This window comes from Marmota flaviventris, chromosome 3 (assembly GCF_047511675.1).
Source record: "Marmota flaviventris isolate mMarFla1 chromosome 3, mMarFla1.hap1, whole genome shotgun sequence".
Lineage (NCBI taxonomy): Eukaryota > Metazoa > Chordata > Mammalia > Rodentia > Sciuridae > Marmota > Marmota flaviventris.
In genome coordinates this window covers 93,541,342-93,556,474 of record NC_092500.1, presented here as the reverse complement: position 1 = coordinate 93,556,474, position 15,133 = coordinate 93,541,342, and the positions used below count along the sequence as shown (strand labels likewise).

General features: G+C 35.6%; 1 protein-coding gene across 1 annotated transcript in view; it reads right to left on the bottom strand.

The window, feature by feature from the left end:
• Window positions 1-15,133, bottom strand: part of Slc15a5 (solute carrier family 15 member 5) — a 94,467-nt gene that overhangs the window by 36,876 nt on the left and 42,458 nt on the right. Inside the window, exons 6-7 of the mRNA XM_027955913.1 lie at window positions 10,223-10,411; window positions 3,872-4,003 (exon numbers count right to left, since the gene is read on the bottom strand). Coding sequence (XP_027811714.1) covers window positions 3,872-4,003; window positions 10,223-10,411 — 321 coding nt within the window. The remainder of the gene's footprint in view (window positions 1-3,871; window positions 4,004-10,222; window positions 10,412-15,133) is intronic.

Below are 15,133 nucleotides of genomic sequence, written 5' to 3'. Positions count from 1 at the left end.
ATGAAAAAACAAGGGTGACTTTGTAGAATAGATTTCAATCTTGACTGAGCAATTACTATGGGCATTAATCACTGAATTAGGAAAACACAAAGTGAATTATATATTATCACTGGTTACATGGAAACAGACTATATTGACATTGAGGTGGTCTGACTCTAGAACCTATTCTTTGAACCACTATACCATGCTATTTCTAAGAACAGTTATCAAATGTTTGAAAAGTTGCTATGTGGTAAAAAAAATTAGATTTATTCTAATAAATATTATCAATAGAAGGACAGACAGAGGTTATATCTTAGCATAAAGAATTTTTATGGATGCAAGAGGATGTTAGTACATCTTCTATTTTTTGGTACAGTGTTAGACCAGATGATCTGTAAGGCAACAACTATAACATTGCAATTTCCTGGGATATGATTTGATGTTACACAATTTTATTATGAACAGAAAAAAAAACATAAAAGAAGAAGTAAATCCATTAGTAGCAACTGAAATGGTGTTCTTTTGAGAACAATGTTAGAAGTGTCCCACATTCTTTTTTGGGAGGTATCAGGGATTGAACTCAGGGGCACTCAAACACTGAGCCACATCCCCAGTCCTATTTTGTATTTTATTTAGAGACAAGGTCTCACTGAGTTGCTTAGCGCCTCGCTTTTGCTGAGACTGGCTTTGAACTTGTGATCCTCTTGTCTCAGCCTCCTGAGCTGCTGGGATTACAGTAGGCATGTGCCTTGGTGCCAGACCCACATCCCATTTTCTAAGATGTCCTCACTGTGTGTCCTTGGTAATCTTCCTTTCATGGGCAACGAATTCTGCGAACGTTATTTAAACTTTTGTCTCTCCAACTTGATGCTATATATCTAGATAATTATCAATGCTATGTCATGTGCATAAGTCTACCCCAGGAGGTTATATTGTAGAAGTAACAAATGCCGTTTTAACTTGAGGACCTCTAATAGTTGCCTGATTTTGGTGTGCTGAGGGAGTCACACCTGTCAGATACTAGTTGGGATGAGTGGAGCACTTTATTATTTTTTTCTGCCTTAATTATTATATTGAAAAAACAAGAATAACTGTCTTATCTCTACAAAACTGTTGTCATAAACACAATAATGCCTGTAAGAGCGCATTACCATACTGTGCAGATTCTCAATAAAAATTTAGATTTTCAATGAAATGTTTTTGCAAGAACAAACTATATGTAAGAATTTGCCAGACCTGGTTCCTGGAAGGTAAATGCTGGATCTTTTGAGTTTCTTGAAGGATTAGAATGTCTTTGTTATTTATCATAGGTCCCTTAGACCCCCAACTATTAATTTATGCTAGTGAGCCCTTAGTTCTAGTTTATGCTAATGAGATGACCTGAAATAGGGGCAGTTCAGACAGAAAGGCTGATCATGTGATTTTAGAGGGTTTGGACTTTGAGCCTAATGATATCAGCTCAACTTCTGGGGAAGGAAAGGAGCCTGGAGATTGAGTTCAACCATGTGGCCAATTATTCGATCAGTTGTGCCTATTCCATAAAACCTCAACAAAAGCTGGACTCTGAAGTTCAGTGAGTGTCCTGGTTAGCAATATTCTCCTTATTGTCACAAAGTGATGTGCCAAGAGGGTACTGCATCCACGAAAATGAAAGCTTCAGCTTTGGAGCCCTCCCAGGCCTTGCACTGGGTGCTTATCCATGTGGCTTATTCCAATTTGTATTCTTGTGCTATAATAAAATTAAATCATAATTATTGTGCTTTTCTGAGTTCTCTGAATTATTCTAGCAAACTGTCTAACCTGAGGGGGTCTGTGGAGGCACCCCAAACACAGCCAGTTTGTCAGAAGTGATGACTGCCCTAGTGTAGCTATGCTTATGGTGATCCTTTACTAGAAAAAGATAGTGCCACCTTGAGTATGCAGCTCTCAATCCTTCAAACTAGTAGCACAAGATTGTTTTTACCCCAGACTCTCCTGAGTTCTTTCCTTCACCTTCAAGACTGATGCAAACTGGGAGATTATGGGTTATCAGATTTTCTCAATCATTTCCTCCTTGGGATAAAAAGAGCTTGGAACCAGGGTTAGGTTAAGAGGGTCCTTCCAGAATGCTAGTCCACCATTCTTGGTTTTGCTGGCTTAACAAACAAATCTTTTTCCTTTTATTAAAGTGTTCTCCATGTATTGGACACTTGTGAGTGATGAATAAATGAACTTAGGTTCACTAACAATGGGGACTTCCAAATTTATGTCTAATGGCTAAAGTGAAGGTAGTTTTGGGAAGGACTTAACCTATGAAGTGTCTAACTCTGGGCAAGTTGCTTTTGGCATACTGATAAAAAACTTAGATTTATATAAAGGTAAACTGGTAGTAATATATTTGACTTTTCAGTTCTTTTAGAATATGTCAAACAAACATGATTTGATGATAGAAAAAATTTTAAGATAAAATTTTTGAAAATATCTTTGTTGAGTTATGAAAAGGAAACATGTTCAACACCTAAAATGTTTTAGATATAGATATAGGTGAGATCTTTCTAGGTTATTTTACAAAATCTTAATGCTGTGCTTTGTCCCTTGTTCATATACAAAGGATCTGATCATCAGAGGCCAGAAGCTTGCTGCAGTTTCCAGTTAGTTATGACACTTTGGGTTTGAGAGATCTTTGAGAAATTTCAACAATATATTACACCATTCTGTGTAGCAGAGGGCTTGGCAATTAATAAATATTAAATATGTAAATTTCTCAGATAATTAATTAAAAGCCAGGGTTTGATCTCAGACATCAATCAAGATTGCTAGGTTTCTCCCCTGAACTGTACTGTACCTACCCATATTCAGCACTCTCAATTTTATTGCTTCCTTGCACTCCTGGGAATATATTATGGGTTCAGAAATTTTTATTTTGCTTGCCAGCGTATGCCCTATGCCCAATATGGTAGCAGAAAAGGAGTGAGTCCCTGATAAAAAGTTTTTGAATGGAGACTTAACATTAGGAGCCTTAAGAGGAGTTTCTCATGCACAGAAGTTATTTTCTTCCTAATTTGAAAGCAGGGGTATTTAATTAGTTTGTTCTAAGAGAACACAAACCAACACTTTCTTTACATTGTTCTAAGTGCACAACCAGAAGTATTTTTGAACGTAAAAAAGAATAAGTTTGTGATATTTTACATAAAATAGGCAAAAGTAAGTTAAAATAAAATGCAAGCTACAGTGACATTTTAAAACATTTTTTAAAAAAGTCTTTGAATTTAAAATACAGCCAAAGGCATTTCACTGTGACTACTAATCATTATTGTCATCATGTCTGAATTATTTTTTTTCACCCACATGTGTAATTAAGAGTAGAATTCAAATATTTGCATCTGAATTTTTCCGGTTGGTTGTTTCTGTCTAAAAATCTACCTGAAAAAAATTTCCAAGATCATTTGTTATTTAACTCATGATTTCTCTTTGGTGATACAGACAAAGTTTGCAGCTAATCACGAGGAAAATATCATCCAAGTACCCAACCCTCCTACATGTGCACAGATGCTGACTTCTCTGTGGGTTGCCTGTGACAGCTATGAGGCATGGTTGAATATGGCCTCATTAAAAGACCTAATACGAATACAATGACCAGTTTGTTTTAGAATACACTAAAGAAAGACAGCAGACAGGGTCTCATGGGAAGTGACATTCTGTAATTACCTCCTCCTATCAAAAGAAAAACAATTCCCAGAAATTAATGAATACAGCAAGAGTCTATTCCCTATCTTAATTCTATCTTAATTGCAAAGTGGATCAATTAAAAAAAGACCACACTGGCAAAGCTCCCCTCTTAAGGTTTTGTCTCCCAGTTCCTTAGTCATCAAATCAATGTACATACACATACTATAAACCTATTTTTTACCTTCTGAGATGAGATAAATCAACTCCACCAGCAGTGCCCCTGTGAAACAACCAAATCCATTGAACAGTGTCAAAAAATTCATAGAAGTTTCTCTGATGGTTTTCGGAACAAATCTGTGTGCTATTATGGAGACTGAGAGAAAAAGAGAAGATCAAAATTTAGAACATTCTCCCTAAAACACTTTCATAGGTACTGTTCAAATTAATATTGATTGTATATCAAAGAAAATTTTCTAATAAGATTAAAACTTAGGTTGGACTTTAAGATTACTATTGTAAAATATGATACAGCTTACAAACGTCTTCAATGAATAAAATATGGCAAAAATATTCCCTTATACAACTATGAGGAGAATTTGATAACTTGGTAGTTGTGAGTCCTACTATATTTACCCAATTCTCTCCAATTTAAATATTTCTGATAAATTTTGGATTGACATGAGATCTGTACTAGGTGGTATAACAACAATGTATGAGATCTATGATTCTGTGATTCTATATAAACCATTGGATTCTATATAAACCATTGGATTCTTTGTGGAAAATTTGAATCTATCATATAAAATTTGCATAGAGATTAAAAGAATAGGCTCTGGAATAAAAAAAAGAATTCACTAAAATCTCATGTCAGCCATTTAGTATCTCTGTGATTTGAGTAAGTTAGTTGAACTTTCCACGTTTCGACGTCATCCTCAATGAAATGGGAATAATGTCATTACTCATTTGGCGAGGTGCTGTGAGACTTACCTGCTATCAAGAGCTACAGAGAGCACTTAGTACAATGCTAACTTGTAGATAGTGAAGGAGGATTAAAAATATAACAATATTAATCTTAACAAATCAAATAGCTCTTGCTTGTGCTAGGCACCGTATGTTATCCCATTTAAGAAGAGGGTATCTAGAAAGAGACGATAACTTAATCATTAGGTCTCCAAATGGTTATCTCTTCTTCTAAAATTATGGTTGGGGTACTGGTAATGGTGGTGGCAACTGACTGAAAGAAAATTATGGAAGAAAGTTTTTTAAAATGTGAACTAAAATTATTTTTTAAAATCAGAAATAGACTAAATAAGTATATATGATTTTGTATATACCACATTAACATAACCATATTAAAATATGCACGGCAATCTTTGGGATGCAAATTTAAAAATTTATTATACTATGACAGCTGAGATTTGCTTTAAAATAATACAACAGAGAGGAAGGAGGTATGGAAATGAGGATAGAGATAAAATAAGTTTGACCATGAGTTGAAAATAGTTGAAACTGTAAAATGTATATATGGATTTTATTTGCTAATCTCTCTCTATTGTATCTATGCTGAAAAATTGTAAAGAAATACATTAAGTAACATTAACAGTTTTAACTTTAAGTGTTGAATGATTGGATTTCTAATTTTCTTCTTACTCTTGTGCTTTGCAAATTTTCCTACAATGAGATCATAAATATTAAAGCTCATTTTAAAAAGAAAAGATAATAGAAAACAGATGTACTGTAAACACCAAGCCTTCAGTTTCCTTGTCTATAAGAAGAAATAAGCCTTATTTTCTTTTCCCTTTCCTCTCAGGAATATCTCATCCCTGGTTTACTTGTCCCTTTCCCTAGGAAAACTCCATATTTGCCCAGCACTTTTAAATGAACGTACTAATGCACAATCAAATGTACTAATGTTCCTTCTTGCATTGATGGAACATTTCTGATTTATTTTGTGTGTCCTCCACATGTATTTATTTTACTCATCCCAATAAACATTTAGGGAAGTCCCTATCTGGGATCCAGGAAAAGTGCTGGGCACTGGGCTGAGCATGGAAAATGTTATTAGTTTATCTTTCCTAGATTTTAAGCTCTGGAAGGGCAGAGAGCAGAAGAATGCACCTTACACAGGGCAGTGCTAAGAAGGCATTCAATCTCACAGCGATTGCAGATGAAGGTAATAAGGGTGATGCATAAAATACAGTGGAGAAGGTCTTCTAATCTTGTGGCAAGCCCCACAGCTCTTGTGTAGTGCAAATCACCAGCAGGAGCCTAAAGCCAAGCCCTGGAGTATTTTCAGGAAGGTCCAAATGGGACTATGACAGTATGCTGAAGGGGGCCTTGGAAAGAATTGATTCACAGCTATAGAAAAGATGTGGCTTATGAACTTTCCTCTCTATAAATATGAGGAGACAAACAATGGACAGAAAGAGTAAGTAGGTCTATTTCTTTCTCTGAGAAAAAGCAGAACGTACAAGCCCATTATTACTCTGCTGGTTAATTATTAATCCTATGCTTTTCTCTTGCTAGAACTTCTGGTGCGGTGTATAATTCATGAACACACTTTGCCAGCTCTCTGCCTGCTGGTTAATCTCTCTTTGGTGTCATTTTAGTCGTTTTTGAAAGTCTCCAGTTCCCTTTTATAGGACTTAGTTTTTCAAGTCTTCAAATCTCCATTTTCAGGCATCTACTTGCATGTTCTGATCTTTTTCAACTTTAGTGATCATTAACTTGATTTTTTAGGCTACAAGAAACTTCTTGCAGCCCATTAGAATATAGATATTATCAACAAGTCTGTCACTGTTCTGAAATTTCTATTCTACTATGAGGACACAAAAAGAAAAATTCAAAGCATATGTGAAAGCTGTTTTTCTTGCCAACAGGAGCTAGAAATGTGCCTCCAGGTGGTAGCTGGTTACTGTTTGCAAGGATGCCATATAACAGTATAAGCAGACCACAAAATATAGGGCCATAACTACCTTCCTAAGGCACCTGGTGCTGGGGACTCATTGCTGGGATTCTTTTTGACTCCAGTTGTTCTTAAACAGTAAAAATATGTTTATTGTGCTCATGAAGTTATTTTGAACATGTAGAGGAAAAATACTACAATTTTAGAAAATGGAAGTTTGTCCTTTATCACTTTTGGACTCTTATCTCTAAAAAAACTCCAGCTTTAAATCTTGTGTTATCAAAATGTATTATGTATTACCTTTCTTTTGTGCTGTCATTTACCATCTGGGACATTTTCCTCTATTTCTCAAAGTTGCCAGACCCTTTCTGTGTCTTGTGTTCTCTAGTATTGCTCTGGCATTAATTCTTGGCTATTTTAATATATATAGAAATCATCTAACTTTCAGGCTTCCAAGTCTTGGTTCCTTGGTTCTTTGACCTCCAGTGTCACTGTCTTCTACCCCTTTAGATTCCACTCCATTTACACGCATAATTACAGACTGTACCTTGTGCCCCAGATTAGGGCCAGCCAACTTAGCCAAGAAACGTCCATCCCACCACTTATTTTTATAAAGTTTTGTTGGAACACAGCTATAGCAATTTGTTACCCATTGTCTATGGCTGCATTTGAACCACAATGACATAGTTGAATACTCATAATAGAAACTGGCCTGCAAAGCCTATTTATTATCTGACACTTTACAAAATATTTGCCAACCCATGTCCTGAATTAGTAACTGCTCACTCCATAATCTCAATTTCTTCCTGCCCTGATTACCACCTTCTATCTCTCCAACTACTCTCCACTACTTAACCATTAAAATATCACAAGCTCTACAAAATTTTTTTGTTGCTTTCTTTTTTTGTTTTTGTTTCGTTGTATTTTAGGGATGTGTTTAAGGCTCCCACAGCAGCGTTAAGCACATTTTAGTATTTTTCGAATAAGCAAGCACGGGTAATGAGACAGCTGGAGTACAAACTACAACAAACAAAACACATAATTTGAAAAGTTTTCTAATTTTTTCTCATTTCTCTTGTAGCTTATCTCCAATGACCACATGGCTTGGTAGGGCAGTCCACTGACATTTATGGACTGATCCACTGTGCTTTCTTTCTCAATGCCAACGGTGTAGGACATTATCAATAGTTTAAAAAAATATAGTACAATATAGAAATTGCTGCAGATTTCATTCATTCATTGGCTTATTTAATAAAAATATATTTATTGATAACCTACTCTGTATGTGTAATTTTCAGGAAAGAGAAACACAAAGAAATATGAGTACAAGCCAGGAGGACAAGCATCCTGCCTTCAGGGAGCCTTGGTGAGAGGAAGTAACACAGCAAAAGCAAATAAGGTAATTTCAAATTTTGATAAGCACAACTAAGGTATAAAAGAAAAAAGGAAAAGAAAAAAAAGAAACAGCAAAGGGTTGGAAAGTTATAGGATGATCATGTAAAAGATAATAATAATGACTCACAGGACAACTGGTAATTACCAAGTACTGTTTGTATATAAGGCACTGTTCTTTTTGCTTCATATGAAATATTGAACTAGTCTTTTGAATAGCTCCTCATTTTATGGATGAAAAAGGCTCAAGAGTGCAAAATAATTTTCCTAAGTTCATACCACTAGTCAGTGGCAGAATTGAGTTTGAACTCAGGTTTGTCCAACTTTAGGACCAAAGAGCTTAGCCATTATACTGCACTGCCCCCAGGAGAGTAATTGTATTTGTATACCATTTGATTTCCAAGGAATGGCCTCTCATTCCCATGGACTTTTATCCCATGATATAGTTCAAGGCCATGCCCCCAGTGACATACTTCCTTCAGCCATGTTCTACGTACCTATAGTTACCACCTGATGTCCATTCAAATCATTAATCCACTAATGAAGTTACAGTCCCATGCTCTAATCATTGTTTAAAAGCTGTACCTCTGTACCTTGCTGTATTGGTGATAATGCTTTCAAAACATGAGCTTTTCAGAACACTAAAGATCCAAACATTACAGCTGTGATATTGAGGAAGAATTGTCATTATTTGTATTTTAAAGATCTGAAGAAGAACCTCGGAGATTAAGTGAGATCCCAAGGTCACGAGGTAGTCAGTAAAAAGCTGGAAATCAAACCAAGACTTCCTTACTCTGGCTCATGTCCCTTGTAGCAGAGAAATATATGACAGAGTTGGCTCAGTTTCCTGATGTGTAATTGAAAGAGGATGGACTGAGTGACTTGTATTATATGATGTGCCTTTTAACTGGCAATGGTTGTGAGTATGCTGAGCCACTGTTGCTAAGCTGGTTAGGATTTTCCTCCTGTATTCATTCACTCCCTACCTTACTCCACATGTAGCCCAGAAAATCTTGGCTGACTACTTCCAAGAGTCTTTTAGAAACAGCATCAGGGAAGATCACTAAGTTTGCATAGTGGCAGTCAATTACCCTCCTTTTGTATTCCTTGCATTGTTAAAAAATGGTGTTCCTATCATAGACTGTCACAAAATAACTTATGCAAAACATATGGAATAAAATGATTTAGCATGATAAAAAGAGGGTGATGCACCTATGTATTTGTGACTACAGTTATACAAATTTAATTTTATTTTGATTGTTTAAAATGAATTGTTTGGTGTCATATACATGCATATCTGAATGTAAATACACATTTATTAAATATATGTATTTAAGGCATTTGGAAATAATTTTGAAGAAAATAGAACCATTGAAGATTTTAGGCACAAATGAAATGATTAGAATTGTCGTTGTAGATGATTATTCTAAAGGTTGTGAACTGGTTATAGAAGGAGAGAGTTACTGGAGGTAGGAAGACAGAAGTTATAAAAATATTCTCAGTAAAGTATAACATGGGCTTGAGTTACAATTAGGGAAATATAAATATAATATAGAAACACAAGTCATGATAGGTCACACTGGTAGATGTATGTACACACACACACAAACACACATAGACACATTTTGCTGCACATTTTAAAACAGGAAGTTACTGAAGCACTGTGACAAATTTTAAAGTGGATACTTTAATTAATATAAGCAATCTAGATAATACAGAAACCCTTGATATTTAATAAACTTATTTTATTAAACTAGTGATCACATTTAATCTAGTATAATTTAATTTAAAGACATTGAGTCATCAAGAAAATTGGGTCAAGTATTCATTTCATTTGCATGTTTATACACTCTCAAAATACATTAAATGTCATTTTTAGAGGGAGTCTGTGTATGAGTTTATCTGTGAATAAGAGGGAGGGAAGAGGGAAGTGGAAAGAGGGAAGGGTTGAAACAAGAGTCTTCATTTAAGCCTGCCAAGGTTGTCTCCTAGGTTTTAGCAGTTTGCCTCTTCCTGTCCTGTATCTGACCAAATGATTATTGCCTCTAATCAGTTTAGCAAATCTTTCATTCCATCTATATCCAAGCAGAATAAATAACTATTATTTGTGTGATAGAGGAATGAAGAAAAAATATATATATTTTTTTCAATGAGGGTGTTAAATAGGCTTGTTTGAAGCGCTAGGGGAAATCTCTAGCAGTGATAGATCACCTGCCACTTCAGTTGTTCCTGTCTCCAAGTGCTTTGTGTAAAGGTCCAGTGTTTTTGACATGAGTTGATAAAATTGTTACTCACGGGCAGGGTTTACCAGAGTTTCAGCCACTCCAAGTAAAACGTACTGAAGAACCAGGTGGAAACAGGGCATGGAGGAAACAGGCAGAACTTGGCCTAAAAGAGGCTGCTCCAGCGGTGGAAATTGTTTTCTGTGTATTTCGGAGAAGCCAGCTACCATCACAGACAACGCAGCAGAAAGATTTCCAGCAACTAAAGGAAAATAATTTAAAAAATTAAAGAAGAGATAGAAATCTGTGTAATAGGCCATAGTGTTTCTTACATGTTGACACCAAGGGATGTTTCCTCAACACTTTCCCCCCTCCCTGGGGAATGTCCTGACTCAGCTAACTGTTGTATGGTCGGTCACCTAGTGCTTAGCATCTGGCCTCTGAAAGGGCTGAGTTCACTCTCTGTTGCCTGGCTCACTGGTTATATGACCTCAGGCCAGCTATTTAAGGACAGTATCATTTTCCTTGGCTCTGAGATGGGGCAATGATGCTTTGCTTTGTAGGGTGGTTGTGAGATTTAAATAAGATGATGTTCTGGTATTATAAGGGTTCCTGGTAGGAATTAATAACCATTATGATTGAAGGTAAAACAATAGTTTTAAACCTTTATCCCCAGGTAAAATATATTATTCTAGATTTAAAAAAATAGATATATATTTGAATCAAAATGATTTTGGGAAAATTTAAAATAAAATTATCTCTTCACATAGTTTTAATATTTAAAAAATGATTTCAAAATAACATGAAGGCATATAAGTCTTAGTTTTCTGTCCTAAGAAATATTTGCAGAAAAAGTAAAGCAGCTAATCCAGAATTGAGGGCTAGACACTTTTGTTTAGAAGAGATTTTTAAAGAGGATAATTAATGAAGAGAAATGTATAAATGCAGGCAGTTACTCATACAGTGGTCACACCCTTGCTCTTCCCTTTATTTTGCCTTTAGGTATTATATAGGACATTTTGGTTGCAAATGAGTAGGGGTTTTGTTACAGAGTTTGTATCTACTCTGACCATTCCATTTCTCAATTCATCATTCATATTACTGGACTTAATCCTATGATTGGAGCAGAGGCAATCTTTGGCTTGATGGAATTTACTTGAAATTTAGAGATAGTCACATTTTGCTAAGTTGCATAAAATTTTAGATAAGGCAAAGCTTTCAATTCAGAAAAATCAATCTAATGTTTAAATAGCTTCTTGTTTATTTTGGTTGATAGAGAAACTGGTAGGTAAATTTTTGATTATATCTCAGCATTTAAATGTGTCCACAAAGACTGCTTTTTACTGGGTCCCCCCGAAATGAAAGATATTTAAAAAAAGAATATCAGTTAAAAACTGTTTGAGGGAATTTTTACTTATCACTATTTTAAATTTAGTTCTGTATAGGCCCATTCATAGAGAAGCAGACATTTGGGTTCTTCTGTAAAGGATTCATAAAAATATCAGTCTCATAAATTATCACCTTTAAGATAAAATTCCTCACAAATTGCATTTATCTTCATTACTTAACACTTTATAAACTCATCAGAAGGAATACTAATATGTCACTTCGTATTTAATATTTACTCCATTGCTGCTACACGCAAGGTAGTATGCTGGGCACAGTGGTGTTTATAAAAGGAAAGTCTGTTCTCAGTCATTGCAGACTCATATACTGTTTTGGGGAATATATAAAAAAAAGGACTCATTTCTAGTTGGAGAGGTGAAAAACATCATTTTGCTTTAAGGAAAGAAGGGTTTCCATATGAAAAGGTGAAGGCATCATAGATGACACAAACAAAGACGCAGAGCTGTGAAAGTATCATACAAATTTCCAGAATGGTGAGAAGCTCAAGTTATTTGGGAATCAGGGGAGATGATAGATTGAGGTCAGATCATAGAGGCATTTAATACACTTTGGAGGAATTTAAAAATTACTCTGAAGATAATAGAATCATTGAAGATTTTAGACACAAGTGAAATGATGAGCCTTGCCATTTAGGATGATTACTCTCAAGGTCAGGTGCTGGTTGATAGAACGGGAATGACATTGGAGGTGGGAAGACAGGAGGTTATAAGAATAATCTTGTAAAGTATAAAAGGGGCTTGGGATACAATCAAGACTTCCACGTACTTCAGGGACACACAAGGAGGTGGAAACAGAGTGGGGGAGAGTCCACTTACGAAACCATAGGAGTGAAGCAAGGAGCAAGGAGGAGGCAGATGCTAATATTGGGAAGAGTCCTGGTGACTGCAGAGGTGGTACTGACAATGTAAATGAGATCCACAAGTAGATAAAGAGAAAGGAATTTAATTTGGGGTTTAACTGGAGGTACAAAGGGGTTCTCTAGATAGAAATGCTTAGGAAACAATTGAAAATATGAACCATAGCTCTGGAGATGGCTTGAATCAAAAGAAAGGTTAATTATATCATTTTCTTAGAGTGGAAGTTTAGAAGAGTTTGGGCGTATTCAGATGGTATGGCCAGAGGCTACAGTGAGACTTTAGGATCAGGTGAAATCAAGAGAGGATTGAATTGGGGCTGGGGATGTGGTTCAAGAAGTAGTGCGCTCGCCTGGCGTGCGTGCGGCCCGGGTTCGATCCTCAGCACCACATACAAACAAAGATGTGTCCGCCGAAAACTAAAAAAAAATAAATATTAGAAAATTCTCTCTCTTTCTTTCTAAAAAGAAAAGAGAGGATTGAAAAGGTAGAGAGGAGAATATCTAAGCAATTGCATTTGAGACAAGCAAAAAGAATAAAACTAGTGAAATAAAACATCAGGAAGGTTTCAAGGAGGAAGACATACCAAACAGAACTTTTGAGTGCTTCTCCTTCACTCTTCCCAGACTCCTTCACATCCTTTAGATTTGCTATTAGGAGTCCCTTTTCCTTCCCTCCATCTCCAAATATATCATTAAGTTGTGTAGATTCTATTTCTAAAATACATGGAAAATTGACCTGATTCTCTTCATGGCCACTGCCAACATTCTAAGCCAAATTATTCTCATTTTTAACCCAGACTATGTGCCATAGCATATTAAGTGCTCTTCCTGCTTCTACTCTTGTCCATGTCTAACCTATCAAGCACCCAATCTGAGTGATCCCATGTAAATGCAAATTGAAACGTAACTCTTCTGCTTAAATCCCTTCTATAGGTCTCCATATGATTCAGAGGACACCCTAATCCATAACATGGCCTACATGATCTTGCCTGTGCTTGTTACTTCTTTCTAATTGCTTGCCACTTTCTCTTCTCTGACCATATTTCAGCCTCATTGATCTTCTTTGTCTTTCTTGTGTATCTTAGACTCTTCCGACTTTAGGGACTTTAATTTGTTCCTACCTGTAAAACATTTTCCCCCACTCTTCATGGGTCTAATGCCTATTTGTCCTTCAGATATGCACTTCATAATCTAAATTAGATCCTGCTTGTTATTCTCCCCATTATATCCATCTTTCCACCATATTTACCATAATTTGAAATGAAATGTTTTTAATGTGTTCATGTATACCATGACTGTTTCAGTTACTTGTTTGGAAGTTTCCTAGAAGATCAGATAACACAAATTGGAAATGATTGGATTTGATTGGAAATGATTTTGTTTTGTTTACTACTTTACTACCAAGACAAGTTCCCTGGTCTACCTTAGGTAAAACACACACACACACACACACACACACACACACAAGTAAATGACCACAAAATTCAAAATCTGGAGAAACAGAAGATAAGAAAACATATGACAAGCCAGCTGTGCTGATGAATGGACTATTGGTTACCATTTACATTCAACAGGACTCCCATGATGAAATCATAAAGCAAGGATTTGAATTAAGAGTGGGGGTGAATGTGTATAAGTTTGTGTCATCTAATCTTCTAGGAAGTTAGATGTGTAGAAATGGAGAACACTAAACAATTTGCTTAACAATTTAGCAGGATGACAAGAAACTGTTTTGTAAGAGGTGAAGACTCCTTTCTGTTTCTATGCAGAGAGGAAGAGCCAGTAGAGATGAGAAAAAGTTAAAGATATAAGAGCAAGAAACAAATAATACAGAAATGTCGTAAAGAAGACAAGAGAGAAGAAGAAGGATAGTGAGCTCCAAGAGGATGATGAAAGCAAGGAATAAAACAAGCTCCTTAAAAGGAAAATATACATATATATTCAGAATATATATTCAGAATATAGAGAAAACTGAGGAACAGAATGGTGAATGTGAGGCAATATGTACTATATGATCTTGATTTTGCAACTTAGATAGAGTAGTTAGATAGATAGCAGAGAACAAGTGGATAGGGATGAAATAGAGACAACAGAGGGGGAATATTTTGACAACCACTATTGGGTTTAGCCAAAGACAGGAAGTCTGGTGAAATTAAAGTTGTTGTCTTGATTTGTACTTATGTTACTGAGGCTTTTTTTTCCCCTCTCAAAGTGCAAGAGCTGAATGATCCCAGACAATGGATATACAACTCAATACTTTTCCAATTTATACTTATCTTTTGACATAAAGTAAAACAATTAGAATGATAATGCATTATATAATTTGTTTACAAAATTTAGAGGCATTTTAAAAATGTTTTCACCAAGAGAATGAGACATTGGAGGATTTTTATTTTTAGTTTAGAAAAGGGAAAAAGTTCTCCAACAATTATATTCTTCAATTCATGATTAATCAGGTTTAGGACTTAGAGAATGGCTAAGCATCTCTCTGACTGAATTGTCTCTACCACCAGAGCCAAGTATGACTCACGCTAGGTGTGTGGCTGTCAGTGGTCAAGTCACTTTACTTCATAGTCCTTGATATCTTTTGCAAAGTTTGGTATGAGCTGAGATGCAACGGTAAAGGTTCTCTGCAGGTTGGAAAGAGCTATGAAAGTTTAGGAGAGTTTCAAGATTCTGCTCTACAACAAAATAGATTTTTATGTCTATTCCAATATTTAA